The sequence below is a fragment of the Heptranchias perlo genome, chromosome 34 (genome assembly GCF_035084215.1).
Source record: "Heptranchias perlo isolate sHepPer1 chromosome 34, sHepPer1.hap1, whole genome shotgun sequence".
NCBI lineage: Eukaryota > Metazoa > Chordata > Chondrichthyes > Hexanchiformes > Hexanchidae > Heptranchias > Heptranchias perlo.
In genome coordinates, this window is record NC_090358.1 from 1,672,143 (window position 1) to 1,687,180 (window position 15,038).

At 39.9% G+C, this 15,038-nt stretch overlaps 1 protein-coding gene across 6 annotated transcripts in view; it reads right to left on the reverse strand.

Annotated features, from left to right (window-relative positions):
* The window catches only part of dennd4a (DENN/MADD domain containing 4A), a 113,988-nt gene that overhangs the window by 48,498 nt on the left and 50,452 nt on the right, over nucleotides 1–15,038 (reverse strand). For all 6 annotated transcript variants that reach the window (XM_067971260.1, XM_067971256.1, XM_067971259.1 and 3 more), the window contains exons 7-13: nucleotides 12,618–12,684; nucleotides 12,072–12,130; nucleotides 8,794–8,938; nucleotides 5,170–5,345; nucleotides 4,184–4,284; nucleotides 2,274–2,492; nucleotides 1,538–1,683 (exon numbers count right to left, since the gene is read on the reverse strand). In XM_067971260.1, the coding sequence (XP_067827361.1) occupies nucleotides 1,538–1,683; nucleotides 2,274–2,492; nucleotides 4,184–4,284; nucleotides 5,170–5,345; nucleotides 8,794–8,938; nucleotides 12,072–12,130; nucleotides 12,618–12,684 (913 nt within the window). The remainder of the gene's footprint in view (nucleotides 1–1,537; nucleotides 1,684–2,273; nucleotides 2,493–4,183; nucleotides 4,285–5,169; nucleotides 5,346–8,793; nucleotides 8,939–12,071; nucleotides 12,131–12,617; nucleotides 12,685–15,038) is intronic.

Below are 15,038 nucleotides of genomic sequence, written 5' to 3' on the forward strand. Positions count from 1 at the left end.
TATGTGATGTGATCATGTTTTGCTATTCTGAGGTTAAACTGCATCCAAAAAGACTGACAGACATTTTCTTCATTCTTTGTTCAATAGGAAATCACACAGAATAAATGCAACAATCATCCCCCCTGAAGAAAGGAATGGCTTGCTGTCAAATGCTGCAGTTAGCATACGGTTAATTGCAATCCTTAGACTACAAATAAAATCTACAAAATGCAATACAAGTGCATTAAATGCTTGGTATTCTACACTAATAATCTGATGCTAATAAAATAAAAACTTTAAGATAACTTTGCTCAAAAATAATTGAGGAAATGAATAAAAAAGCCAAAGGGTTTGCACATCAATAATTTTTATATGTTTTCATAATTAACTTCCAAAAATATGTGCCACAATCACTTGTTAGAGGCACATCTTTACTGCAAATTCCTGACTAATGAGTCAAAGTAATTTAATAAACTTGTCCAGATTTAAACCTGAAATGAATGAACAGAGTTGGCTAAATGTATTTTTCCATTTTGCTAAATGAGTTTTGTGTCACCAACCAACCTTTCTGGCTTGGCTTTTCTATTCAATTAGTAAAGAAGCAAATGTATTAAAACCAAAACTGTGCAAAAGTTGACTGCTTGGCTAAACTGGAAAATTATAAAATTTTCCACTGGCTGTTTTCTATTCTGGCACATAGTAATTTTATCATCATTTGACTGTGTGTAATTAGCCTAAAAGAGATTTAAAGATGTTTGAGGATTATTTTCAATCTCATTAATTCTGATTATTTAGAGATTGTCAGATTAGTAAGAGTTAATTGTTTTGATACCTGTGAGGTTTATAAGAAAACAAATTCATAATTCAAAGAATCTTGTCAACTCATGCAATTAGCACATTGATTGGTGCACACATAACTTTTCAAACTTGTTTTAGCCCAAAGGTTTTGTTTATCAAGAAATCCTCAATAGCTACAAATGCTGGGGTGTTACTCAGCTCTGAACCACTGTTCTGAATCCCAGTAACTGCAGCCCATTTATATGAGGCAGATTATTACAAACTTGTGAAGGATGGTTGAGGTTCTACATCCTCGATTGATCATAATAAGCTTTGGCTCAGAAATGAGGGAAAAAGAGAGGCTGGAATGAACAATTTGTAATTAGCAATTTTATTTTATAGGTGACCAACAAAGCCCGTCTATCAGCCAGAGGAGAACTCGAGTCATCCAAGAAGGTTTGCAATCTATCCAATTACCCAACTTTCCAAAGGGATACCCGATATTCAACTAGACATTACAGAAAGGTTCCAAGCTCTTCAGTCTCTCAGCATTGCAGGAGTAATCAAATACAGACTTCCTAAATTTGGACACGGGAATTTGCAAAGGCGTCTAATTTCAGAATCCTGCACATAACCACAATTAGTTTCCTCCCATTCCCCAAACAACCTGGATTATTTATGAACAAGCTGAAAACCAACTTTCATATTTAAACAGGTCGATCAAAAAAAACCTGGAAAAATCAATTAACATTGAGCTTTTTTTAAATAACAAAAGACTTACTTTGTCCACACAATCGTCGAAGAATGCCAGACTTGCATCCTTGTCACTTACGAAGGAACATTCCTCGATGAATCGAATAAACATTTGAGTTTTTGTCATTAATGAGAAAAACTTCTGGTGAGAGCGGTCCCGGCTCTTCAGAAAACCTACAACGATTAACATGGAGTCACTAATTTTTAAAAAGATAAAAATTCCTCTCAATGGAATGTGATCCCAAAACATGGGTAAAAATCCTGAGTAGCCCTGATTATAAGGCATAGCGACCCCTTTGTTTAATATAGCTAGGGCCACTGGTCAGAATCTCAGAATGGAATAACAGAATTTGACATATTGAGACACCATAACCTGTGGTCACAATACATTCCTTGAGAAAACTGCTAATTTTCAAAGCTAACTGCTAGATACAAGTGACAAAAATGAAGTATTCTTGTCTATACGGTATCATGGCAGTGGTTTCTTTCGGTCATGGTACATAGGAGATTTTAATACTGGATTCACTCTCAGATGAGGAAATGGGGGAATTTTCTTTTTAGAAATTGTAATTTAAATAGCAGTTTTAAACTTTAATTCAAACTTCATTTTTAAAAAAGTAGATGGCTAACATTTTTGAGTTCAGGTAATTTACAATGCAGATAATACTGTGCGCAATACTTTCTAAAGGAGGCACCTAACTTGATAACTCAAAGTCAAAATCACAGATATTATTCTTTAGTCATCCTTAACTATTTGTATCCACCTTGAAGATCAAACAGTGAGCTTGCATCTGTTGCTTTCTCAGACGGAGCTTCTGTGATGGGGCGAAGGTAGGTTCTGTAACCCTTCAGTATTGAAGCCATGAATCGGAGGAAGGCTTCTTGAATCTCCATCTCCAGCACCTGCATCTTCTTACCAGAGTTGAAATCATGATCATTCATTGTTAACTCCATTAAAGCTTCCTCTCTGGGTCTTTGTTGCACTGAAAGTAAATAAATTTAGTTTCACATTTAAATGATTAGAAAATACACATCCTCAAATGCATTGCGGTGGACAATGGAGTAATTTTAAATTATTTTAAAATATTATTTAAAAAATAAATAAATTTGGAGATTTGTTTTTCCAATTCCTCCCCCCACCAAAGGCACTGGCTCGTGGTGGTGTGCAGGTCCACTGCAGCCTCTCTGATTTCTTTCCCAAAAGGCCATTTTTCATTTGTAATCCTAGACAATGTGCATTGGCAGATTATTGGACTGTGGAAGGCATCACAACTGATATCTGATCTAGTCTTTATGTGCCGTAAATTCCGTAGTATACAGGGAAAGGGCAAGGAAACATGTTCAGAGTAAAAAGCTCCACTGACGAGCTTGCATCGGCTCAGGCATGATGGGATACATGGCCTCTTTTTGCACTGTAAATTCTGATAGGACATACACATGTGCAGTTCCAGCAAGATTCACTAGACAGCTGATATCTGCCCTCCTTAGTCTAGGGGTGAAGGTAATTGTAGAGCTCCTAATATCACGCAAGCTGACATTAACTAACTGAGCACAAACCGGGAATTGAACTTGGGCCTTGTGATCTGCATGGTTGCCCAATTGTCTTTACCAACAGAGCCATCTGTGGAATTCTGTAGAGAATTTTCCAATTTTATGTGGCTGATGTACAATATAATCAGGACGTAGTGCAATGTTTCGTCCCTATAAACACAGGCCATTAAGTTCTACACTGCTCCAGCTTATATGAAAGGGACTGGCAGCTCTGATCAGGAGGGAACTCACGGATTAGCGCGCTTTGGTAATTAATTGATCGGGGGGTTGGGGGAGGGGGGGGGGTGAGTCTAAGATTAGCACACTTTGGTAATTAATTTACAAGTATAAAGGTTTTTTTTAAGAAAGGCTGTGACCTACAGAAAGAAACTCAGAGGTAAGATCATTTTAGAGCCTTATCCTAGAATGCACATATTTCTTTCTAAACCACACCTAACTTCTAAATAAAGTCCAATCTTTGTATTGTTGGTCACAGAGTGGAATCACATTAAACATTCACTCCCTTCACCACCGGCGCACTGTGGCTGCAGTGTGCACCATCCACAGGATGCACTGCAGCAACTCGCCAAGGCTTCTTCGACAGCACCTCCCAAATCCGCGACCTCTACCACCTAGAAGGACAAGGGCAGCAGGTCACATGGGAACAACACCACCTGCACATTCCCCTCCAAGTCACACACCATCCCGACTTGGAAATATATTGCTGTTCCTTCATCGTCGCTAGGTCAAAATCCTGGAACTCCCTTCCTAACAGCACTGTGGGAGGACCTTCACCACACGGACTGCAGCGGTTCAAGAAGGTGGCTCACCACTAACTTCTCAAGGGCAATAAATGCTGGCCTTGCCAGCGATGCCCACATCCCACGAACGAATAAAAAAAAACATACTTTATAAGTCCACAGCGCTGCCAGGGGAGCTGTCCACCAGCACAGCATCTCAGGAATTTTGGGCATCGGAAAATTGTGGGCAGAGTATGTCTGAATTTCCGATACATGCTTCCGCTGGGCAGGGTTCCTGCCTGCAGCACAGGCGCCCCTATAGTCTCCATGGTTATCTGAAAACTTCGCCAGTTTTTAAAAAGGATAAACAAATTTCAGCATTACGCAGTTCGTGATATACTTACACTCTACTAGCTGTTCATAAATGTTGCTCAAAGAGTTGATCAGATTTTTACAAGGTTTCTTTGGAAGCACTTTCCACGTAAGGCATTTCCTGTCTTCGGTTCTGAAACAACAATCTTCTTTTAACTTGAACACAAATACACAGCAAATGAATTTGGAAATTGCAATCTCAATATTGTTTTCACTATCAGCAAAAAATAAATTGCAACGTAAGTATACTGTGTACCTGAAATTGTCAATTTAACAAAACAAGATACCACTTTAAATTGTAATTCAGTGTACACACTGATGAGTCAGCTGGCAGATTGGAGACATTGAACCATCTACTAATGCTGACAGATATTGTAATTTCTTGCTTCACATATCAATCTGGAGATTTAACTCAACACTGATAGAAACCACCCCCAGCTAAGAACCAGTATCATCAATTTGCTTTGTAAACAAGTAAATTGGCAGTCTAAAACAAAGAACAGGCCACATTTCTGTGGAATCAAGCTAGTCAACATAGTGATAAATCAGTAACAGTAATAATTATTATTTTAAACCAGCAATGTACAGCTGTCACGCTGTAATTACACTTCCTTGCCTGCTGCAGTACCACTATTGAGGGAAGGGTATAATTACAATGTGACAAGTTTACATAGGCAGTTTCCATTATAAATGTGGACATGAGAATTTATAATGGAAAAGAAAAATAAGGACAGAACATATGACTTTAAAATGGTGACTGATTTGTGTCTGCGTGCCCTGGTCCAATTATCTCTAGCCTCTAACCCTGCTTCATCCTAAATCTACACTTGGTCTAGACTCTCCATATGCAATGCCACAGGAGGTCGACTACTTATTGCTTAAAAATCCACTTTGTTGTGAGACACTATTGTTCAATATGTGCTCAGTTCATTTGATGCAATTCTTTTTTCTTTTTTCCAACTCAATTGCTATTCATAACCACATTTTATATTCTAGTTGTACATAATCAAAATCTTACTGAGAAATGGTGTTAGTGTCCAGGTCCACGCAGCTTACATCACTTGGAGGATCATATAGGTCAAAATAGCGAGAGTCAACCCCTACGATAAAGGGGCAAGGGGCACTAAGGACATCTGCCAGAGCCAACGGGCATAGAGGAATGTATGGACATGGCCAATGGAATGGAAATATCATCTGCATATAAAGAGTCACAATAAGATCAATACACTTTCTGATAAAAGCCTAACCGCTTTCGCTCAACTGCAGTATAAGTGAGTCACGAGCTGAGCTAAGGCTAAATCATTACCAAGAGTTTTATTGATCATTTCCACAACCTGACTGAAAATATCCAAACTCTTACCAACTTTTGAAATCTATAAATGATGCATTTTTGTTCCTGGAAGTATGGCTTTGTCCTAAAACTTTGTATTTTCCATAGAAAATATGTGAGTAGAAATACAGAGAGTATGAAATCTAAAATGTTTTATGGCTAAAATTGCTCCCAAAATATGCAAGTAGTACTTTTATCACTTAGTCAAAAGAATCAACACTTTTACAGGGTAGGGTTAGGATGGTTCACCATGTCCAACAATCTCACAAACAAATTCTTGAAACTTGCCAACTCGTAAGTTTTTAAGAGGTATAGTGATATCCTTTTAACGTAGATAAAGCAGGTTGGATTTAATTAATTCATATCCTCAAGGCAATAATAAAAGCCAGCTGCTGAAGCAGCAAGCTGCTACACTTGAACAGGCCTTTACAAGTTCAATAATGGTTCAAAACTTTTTTCCACATTATAGTTGATCCCTCTAGTCTTTTATGACCTCAACTAGAACTTGCATTCTCTTCAATGTTCTATCACACAGAGAGGCCATAGAAAACATCTCTCCAATACCAAAGGCCATTGCAGAAAAGGTCATACTGCAAACACTTAAGTTAGACCTCCATCCTTATGCCAAGATCTGCTGCATCTGTACCTCAACATTCCTCATGAATCCAAAAAGTCTGTACCTAAACCCAAAGACAAAGTTTTATATACCACTGTTCTGCTTATGAAATCTTCTTCCAGACATTGTACACATCGGGAACTCTATCCTTTGTATGAAGAAATAACTGTTCAAATTGGATTGCTGGAGCTATTTCTATGGATTCAGATATCCCCCTCCCTACCCCAGCAGAAAATTCACCAATACCTGTGCTTCCAGTTCCACAAGATATCTGTCCTCATTACAGTTGTCTCTCATTATATTACTACACCACTTAACACACAAAATCCTGATTATCGCTTTCACACAATAAATACATCACTTAAAGCAATCCTTTTGTAATATGCCCACTTCTTTATTACCTTGTAATACTCCATGGGGCCAATTTTATAAAGAGGGAGCAGCTACTGTAGTTTTCTATACTGCTGGGATTTTGAATCCCATAATTTAACACTTTAGATACACTGTAGTCTTCCACAGAACAGAAATGCCTGATGCTAAGATTTCAAAGCTTCAAAAGAGATGGCCTCGCTTCCTGTGAGAAATCTCCTTTCAACTTAAAGATTAAGTGTCATCCTCATATGCCTTTAAAAAGTAGCATTTTGAAAGAACTGTGATTAATTTCAACTTTTTCTCATTTTTTTAAATGGGGTTTTAAAACAATATTTTTGTTTAAACAGTGATTTTCTGGCAACACCATCACAGACCAGGTGAAAGGAAATGCTGAGCCTAACAGTGCACCAGCTTAATTAACAGCAGTAGAGAAAACCCAGGGGTGCTTCAGTGATCTTATTATTTCAACTGTGTGCATGTCAATTCTGTTGTTTCACAGAGTCAGGCTCAGCAATTTCTCCCTGCCAGTTTCCTCAATCTTATGACATTAGGGTTCCTTGTTTCAATCAACTTCTCAAATAAATCCAAAGAAACAGAAAAAAATGATCTAACGTTCGCAGAATTCTTTGCACCTATCTACTTTGTAAAAGAGAGCCCAGATGATAAGTGTCTCTCTGAGTAACTGTATGGAATGTCCCCAAAGTGTCAAAATAATAGCTTTTCAACCAACTTGTTTGCAAACGTCTAACCAATACCTCCACTTCTTTCATTTTGATGGGAAGCATTGCTGGTCATCTCAAACCCTGAAAGTATTTAGAGTCAACAGGCTTAATTACAGGACAGCTCTATTGAACACCAGATTAGGGGGTTGGCAAATAAAATTTAGAACTTGCAAATTAAATTTGACTTTTTCAAAAGTTCCCCTCCCCTCCCCACACAAAACCGCCCAACAGAGTAAAATTAGGCAGGATACTGATATCTTTCATTCCTTTGTGATGATGCATCACCAAACTAGAAATTTCAATGCATGAAGCCTATTACTGAAGTGGCATCTGTAGGCTGTTGAGCTGTAATAGTTTCAATTTATTTCCATAATTTGCAATAAATTCAAAGGGTATTTAATCGTTAATCACCGGTAAAATCAGCAACTTCCTGCCCACCATAAAATACAGGTTGAATTCACAACTGAGCAAAGAATACACCAGATTTCATGGTATTTCGCATCAACTGCTCCCGTTTCATCATCTCTGCTGTGGTCACACAGGGGAAAATACATCAAAACATTGGGTACTGAAGGGAAACAATGTGCAGCTTATAGAAAAAGTCTGTTCACAATAATGGAAAATATGTACAGTATCACAGTCAGAAACACCAACAAAGATAAGTTTGTAAAGCTCAGTTGTAAAGGAAGGGTATAGCCAAGCCATACAGACCAGAAGGCCCCAGATGTGATTTCTAGTCTGTGCTCAGTCAGTTGATATCAGTCACAGTGGCAGTAGGGGTGCTATAACCAGCTTCAGCATTCCTAGAGAAAACCAACAAGGTTCCCACTTCCAGATGCTACCTAGTGATTTGCAGCCAAGTGCACCTATGTTGGTGTTCTGAGAGAAACAGAACTGGGCTTGGATCCGATAACAACCCTCCCACCTCAACACACCCACAGTGTAACAGCCAACCAACACTCACTGTCTGGGCACACACTAACAGAACAGTCACGCAGGCCAGGTACCAGAGGGCACACTGTGTCCCTGGAACCGTACCCCAAAAGGATTGAACATCTGAACAAAGGAGAATTAGAACTAAAGCAAGAAAGACAAAAAAAAACTATGACAGCATCACTAATACGGTGGGACTTTCCATAACAGGTATGGATGATGAAACTCAGTCATCAGTGCTGAATTATAGGAGAAACCCATTTGTATTAGTGAGTTAATATCTGATTTAACAAATTGCTAACACAGCTCACATTATGCTGTAAAGTGAGGCACACTGACAAAGAGCCAAAACAGTTTGAATATTTATTGATTAGGTATTTTAATGACTGCAATAACAATTCTATTTGCCAAGCTCCAAATTATACTCAGATTGAAAAAAAAGTCATTTACACCAAGACTTTAAGTGTTTTGTACATTCATCGAATTCTACATCATAATGTTCATTATTAATTCACATAAGTTAATTTTTGCTGGTATTGATGTGAGAGAAATGGTTTGATTCAGCTAATGTAAAATCAAACAAGTTTCACACATAAAAATAAAAATGAAGCTACAGCTTTGCAAATCTGGTCACAACGAAGCTCTCGACAAAATGAGCTTAATACTCACAGAAACAAGTGCTTCAGCCACACTGGTCAACACAGCCGGCCGCAGAGAGTGAATAAGAATCTTGTGTTCAGTTACCGCATACAGCAGAAGACTTATTGCCTTCTCCGGGCCCAGGTTCTGCAGCAAAGTAGTGAAGCTGCCACCGCTGAAAGTAAGAGGACAGACACCATCAAAATGCAGTGAAGTAAGGCACTGGTCACTTTTCAGTTCAGCTGGTTCTGATTAAAATATTTCTCTGGAGTCCCTAATTTGTGCCCCAGGCTGCAGCAAACTATTTCCTTTGCCTTCTTTAGGTTTCCTCCACTTTGCAGACCATTTTCAGACAGAGCCATGGCAGGGACAGCAGATGAACTGATCACATGGCGGTCACTCTGAAACAACACAAAACGGTCCCTAAGAGTAATGCAAGTTGACTTGTCCTCGGGGAAATGCCTTCCTGATGGCATAGGGTGATTTTGAAAACTCAACTGTTGGAAATCATTGCTAGTGGTGGGAGGCAGAGAGGAAAGACTCGAGGGCCTGTCGCTCTGTGGCACGGTGCATTAATCCAAGAGTATACGGCACCATAGGGTCCAATGACTTCTGATGTCTGAAAGACTAAGTTATAGTACTGCATTAAGCACAAGCCTGAGCTGTTCAATAAAGTGAACATGATGCTTAATCCCCAGCTTGTTACTGAAAACTACAAGCTATAGCTGGGACAAGTCTGGTTACTTTCCAACAAAGTACTTTACATTGAATGAGGGTAAGGGGAGGAAGAGAGAGAAGGATCAACATTGCTCTTAGGTTATAAATGCACTACAAGTTGGTGGACTACATGAGGAACTGATGCTGGGAATGAATTATACAGATGTAATTCAATCAAGAGGCTTGTGACTTAACAAGAAGACGGAAGTACAAAACTACAGTACTGTTGTACTGCACTTCCCTGGGAAAGTTTGATTTGTTACATCTTTACTTCCTTTTTTTGGATCTCATTTTCTCATCCTTTTTGCTTCATACTTTCTAATTTATTTGTTCTTCTGACTTTTTGCGTCTCTTTTTGTTCTGCGGATATATTGAGTTTTGCTTATTTAATTAGCAGAATAGGTTTAAAGTCTGGAGACTTGCAGTTTACGTGGCATAAAAAGTGGCACACTTATCATAGGGAGCTGTAAAGCCATTTGTCTGGGAGATATAAATTCCATAGGCGATGGGCTGCATTTATATGGCTATTCCATCTATTGTACAGAAGAACCAGACAATTGAATATTGGATCTTCCATTACTGACACACTACTCTGACGTGCTATGGTGGATAAACAACTCAGTATACAGGAGTTTACATCAGTGTTCAAGAGTTGCCACACTGGCATTCAAAAGCAAACATCTTTCAGTTTTTTATACCGCATTCACTGCTCACAATGCGGTCTTCTCTACATTGGGGAGACTAAACGCAGATTGGGTGATCGCTTTACTGAACACCTGCGCTCGTCCGCAAGCGTGATCCTGAGCTTCCGGTCACTTGCCATTTTAATTCTCCGTCCCACTCTGACCTCGGCCTCTTTCACTGTTCCAATGAAGCTCAAGGAACAGCACCTCATCTTTCGATTAGGCACTTTACAACCTTCCGGACTCAACATTGATTCCAATAACTTCAGACCATAGCCACTGCTCCCATGTTTTTGGACTGCAGGTGCTGGTAATGGTTCTGTTGTTGCCATTTACAGCTCCTCTAGACCCATCTTTTGTTTCTTAACTTGTCCCATTACCACCCTCCTTGCCTTGCACCATCATCCCTTTTGTCATTTAATTACCCCTGCCCCCTGCCCTATCACAGTCCTTCCCTTTTGTTCTTTCCTCTCCTCCCCTTCCTTCCCCCCGTCCCACTTCCCCTAGCTCTGTTCTTGCTTAAAAACTGTTAAATCTTTAACTTCTTCCAGTTCCGACGAAAGGTCATTGACCTGAAACCTTAACTCTGTTTCTTTCTCCACAGATGCTGCCTGACTAGCTGAGTATTTTCAGGATTTTCTATTTTTATTTCAGATAGGAATAATTAACTTTTACAACATTTATCTTGTACTGGTACAGGAGTTAACAGTGAATCATGTTACTGAACTAATAATCCAGAGAACGAGAGTTCAAATCCCACCATGGTAGTTTGAGAATTTGAATTCAGTTTTAAAACAAAAAGCTGGTGTCAGTTAAAGTGACCACGAAGCTGTCAGTCTGTCGTAAAAACCCAACTGGTTCACTGATGTCCTTTAGGGAAGGAAACCTGCCGTCCTTACCCGGTCTGGGCCTATAAGTGACTCCAGTCCCACAACAACCTGGCTGACTATTAACTGCCCTCTGAAGTGGCCCAACCCCCTCAGTCTTATCAAACCGCTACAAAGAATAACAAGAGACTGCAGCGGTTCAAGAAGACGGCCCACCATCACCTTCTCAGGGCAACTAGGGATGGATAAGAAATGCAGGTCTTGCCAGCGACACCCACATCCCAAGAATTAATAAAAACAAATTATGCATTCTACAGTGCTAGATGAATGCTGATTATCTACTTGTACCAACGGAGCATACTGCACCACATATACATTGACAGAACCCACAAAAAAAGCCATGGGTTGCGTTATTCTCCTCTTCTAGCTGAAGGAGAATGCAAGAAGGTGCTTGCAAAGACTGGGAAAATAAATAACTCAATCCACTAAATCACTAAACGGTATTGCTGGAAACAAAATCAGTGACACAAAGATGATGCAAAAGTATGTACTACACAGAGAAGGAGAAACAAGCAGTTAACATATAAATATGGGTCTGATATTTCATATGTTTGCAGTCTCCTTGTGTACTGTCAGCACATAATCACGTACTGTGTATGGACAAGTAGTGTGATTCTGTACAGCCGTTAACACTATCGCCTCTGACAGTAACTAGAAAACTCCAGCCTGGAAATTTCTGCACTGAGTTTTCCCAAGTTCCCAGATGGATAAAACTGAGAGTTCACCCCGTACAGAATTCTGACCAGAAATAAGCATCGGCAAGGAATTCCTCACTCTGTTTTGAGGAAGCTAGGGGAGGAAAGGAGGAGGATGGGAGGGGAAACCAAAAGCTCATTCTAGAACACACTCACACATCCTAATGCCCAGCTGGAGAACAGCAGTGACGGTGTACAGGGAGGATATCCCCGCTTACTCATGATGACTTGGGGATGGTGAGTGGCACAAAGTGTCCTTTAAAAAAAAGGAAGTTCACTTAAAATGAAGTTTAAAAATAATTAAATCTGTGCTTGTCTACACTTACCTCAGTGGTAGTGGTGACGATACAGGTTGGCAAAGCATCAGGTGGTCATGAGGTGATTGCTGTAACAGAGATGACAAGGCTGAAATTCAGCAGACTCTAACGAATATAAATTCTGGTCCCAGCAGAAGCTGCATGAAGGGAAGCCCTTCCCTCCACTATAACACCCGTTTCTTTTATTTCAAATTTTATTTACTTCTCTAGCATCTTTCTCTCAAATTCGCATCTTTTACTTTCCATTTCTTTTGCTTATGTTGATGATTATTTTCTTCACCCTCAAATTATTTTTCAAATGCCTGGATTCTCTATGGGTTTAGTTTTACTCCCTGAGTTCTACCATTTTCCCCTAATAGAGAGGCACACTGCATTCCCAGATGACTGCTATTATATCATCGATATTCAGGGTGCATTTTGGGGTAATATATTTTTGCTAAATGTCAAATGGCAACATTCTCCTGCTATAATGATACTGTAATCCAAACAACAGAATACATTCCATAGTAATATACTGCTGCTCTGACTGTGGCAATCATGCAGACAGACACTCACCTGTACGAGAATCCTTGGTCTTTGAGGAGAAGGAAATGGGACATTGTGCATGAAATGGCAGATGTGTCTGCAAAATAGAAGTCATAAAGGCATGTTGAATATGTCTTTATCAAGGAAGATGCTGCCAGAGTCTCAATAAAGGAAGATGTAGTTAAGATACTGGATGGGCTAAAAATTGATATAGAGGTACTAGAAAGGCTAGCTGTACTTAAAGTAGATAAGTCACCCGGTCCGGATGGGATGCATCCTACGTTGCTGAGGGAAGCAAGGGTGGAAATTGTGGAGGTACTGGCCATAATCTTCCAAACATCCTTCGATACGGGGGTGGTGCCGGAGGACTGGAGAATTGCAAATGTTACACCCTTGTTCAAAAAGGGTGCAAGGATAAACCCAGCAACTACAGGCCAGTCAGTTTAACTTCGGTGGTGGGGAAACTTTTAGAAACGATAATCTGGGACAGAATTAACAGTCACTTGGACAAGTGTGGATTGATTAAGGAGAGCCAGCACGGATTTATTAAAGGCAAATCGTGTTTAACTAACTTGATAGAGTTTTTTGATGAGTTAACAGAGGGGGTAGATGAGGGCAACGCGGTTGATGTGGTGTATATGGACTTCCAAAAGGTGTTTGATAAAGTGCCGCATGATGGGCTTCAACCTTGATGACAAGCCTATGGAACAAAGGGGGCAGTAGTAGCATGGATACAAAATTGGCTAAGTAACAGGAAGCAGAGAGTAGTGGTGAACAGTTGTTTTTCGGACTGGAGGGAGGTGTACAGTGGTGTTCCCCGGGGGTCAGTACTAGGACCACTGCTTTTCTTGATATATATTAATGACTTGGACTTGGGTGTACAGGGCACAATTTTAAAATCTGCAGATGACACCAAACTTGGAAGTGTAGTGAACAGTGAGGATAGTGATAGACTTCAAGAGGACATAGGCAGGCTGGTGAAATGGGTGGACACGTGGCAGATGAAATTTAACGCAGAAAAGTGCAAAGTGATACATTTCGGTAGGAAGGACGAAGAGAGGCAATAAAAATTAGAGGGCACAATTCTAAAAGGGCTACAGGAACGGAGAAATCTGGGGGTATATGTGCACAAATCGTTGAAGGTGGCAGGGCAGGTTGAGAAAGCAGTTAAGAAGGCATACGGAATCCTGGGCTTTACAAATACAGGCATAGAGTACAAAAACAAGGAAGTCATGATGAACCTTTATAAAACACTGGTTCGACCACAATTGGAGTATTGTGTCCAGTTCTGGGCACCGCACTTTGGGAAAGATGTGAAGGCCTTAAAGAGGGCGCAGAAAAGATTTACTAGAATGATTCCAGGGATGAGGGACTTTAGTTACGTGGATAGACTGGAGAAGCTGGGGTTGTTCTCCATGGAAGAGAAGATTGAGAGGAGATTTGATTGAGGTATTTAAAATCATGAAGGGTCTCGACAGAATAGATAGAGAGAAACTGTTCCCATGGGTAGGGTCAAGAACCAGAGGACATAGATTTAAGGTGATTGGCAAAAGTGCCAAAGGTGACACGAGGAAAAACATTTTTACACAGCGAGTGGTTAGGATCTGGAATGCACTGCCAGGGGGGGTGATTGAGTCAGATTCAATTGTGGCTTTCAAAAGGGAACTTTATAAGTACTTGAAAGGAAAAAGTTTGCAGGGCTATGGGGAAAGGGCAGGGGAATGGGACTAACTGGATTGCTCGTGCAGAGCCAGCATGGACTTGATGGGCTGAATGGCCTCCTTCCGTGCTGTACCCTTTCTATGATTCTATATGGAGAAAGCATCTGTAATCACTATGGTCTTTTACTAACAACAAATCTATTCAGCTGAATGACTAAGCTACTTTGTGATTATTTTTTTTTAAAATAAATCTCTCCAACAAACGTTACTGGCTGAATTCAACATTGGGTTTGTGTGTTTTTTTAAAAAAAACTTCACTTGATTTGTGCCATTGCATTAAATCAGATTTTCTGTTGACAAAAAATAAAGACTAAATAAAGGAGCTTTTCATCGAGTTCCTTCAGAAGGCAGCCACCATAAGCTGCTTTCTCACAGACCTATTGACAACTGACAGAAGAGTGACAAGTATAACATTAGCACAGCCCATATTTTTGCCACAGCTAAGCGAGATCTAGGGAGGGAGGTTGAGGAATAAAGTAATTGTAAAAATAAATACACATAGGCACTCCAATTGTGAATTTTTGTATCAGCAAAACCTTGTCAAAAATTCCCTGTCCACGCTGGCATAACACTTGAGGCACATCGCCACTCAACTCAACTCCAGCATATAACTGCTGGGATGTTCTCCATATTGTGGTACCTTTGGTATGGCAGTAGAAACTTCCAGAAACTCCATATATCAAACAGACTTAGAACTGGAGAGAATGATTCGGCTGATTGTGCCTGTGCC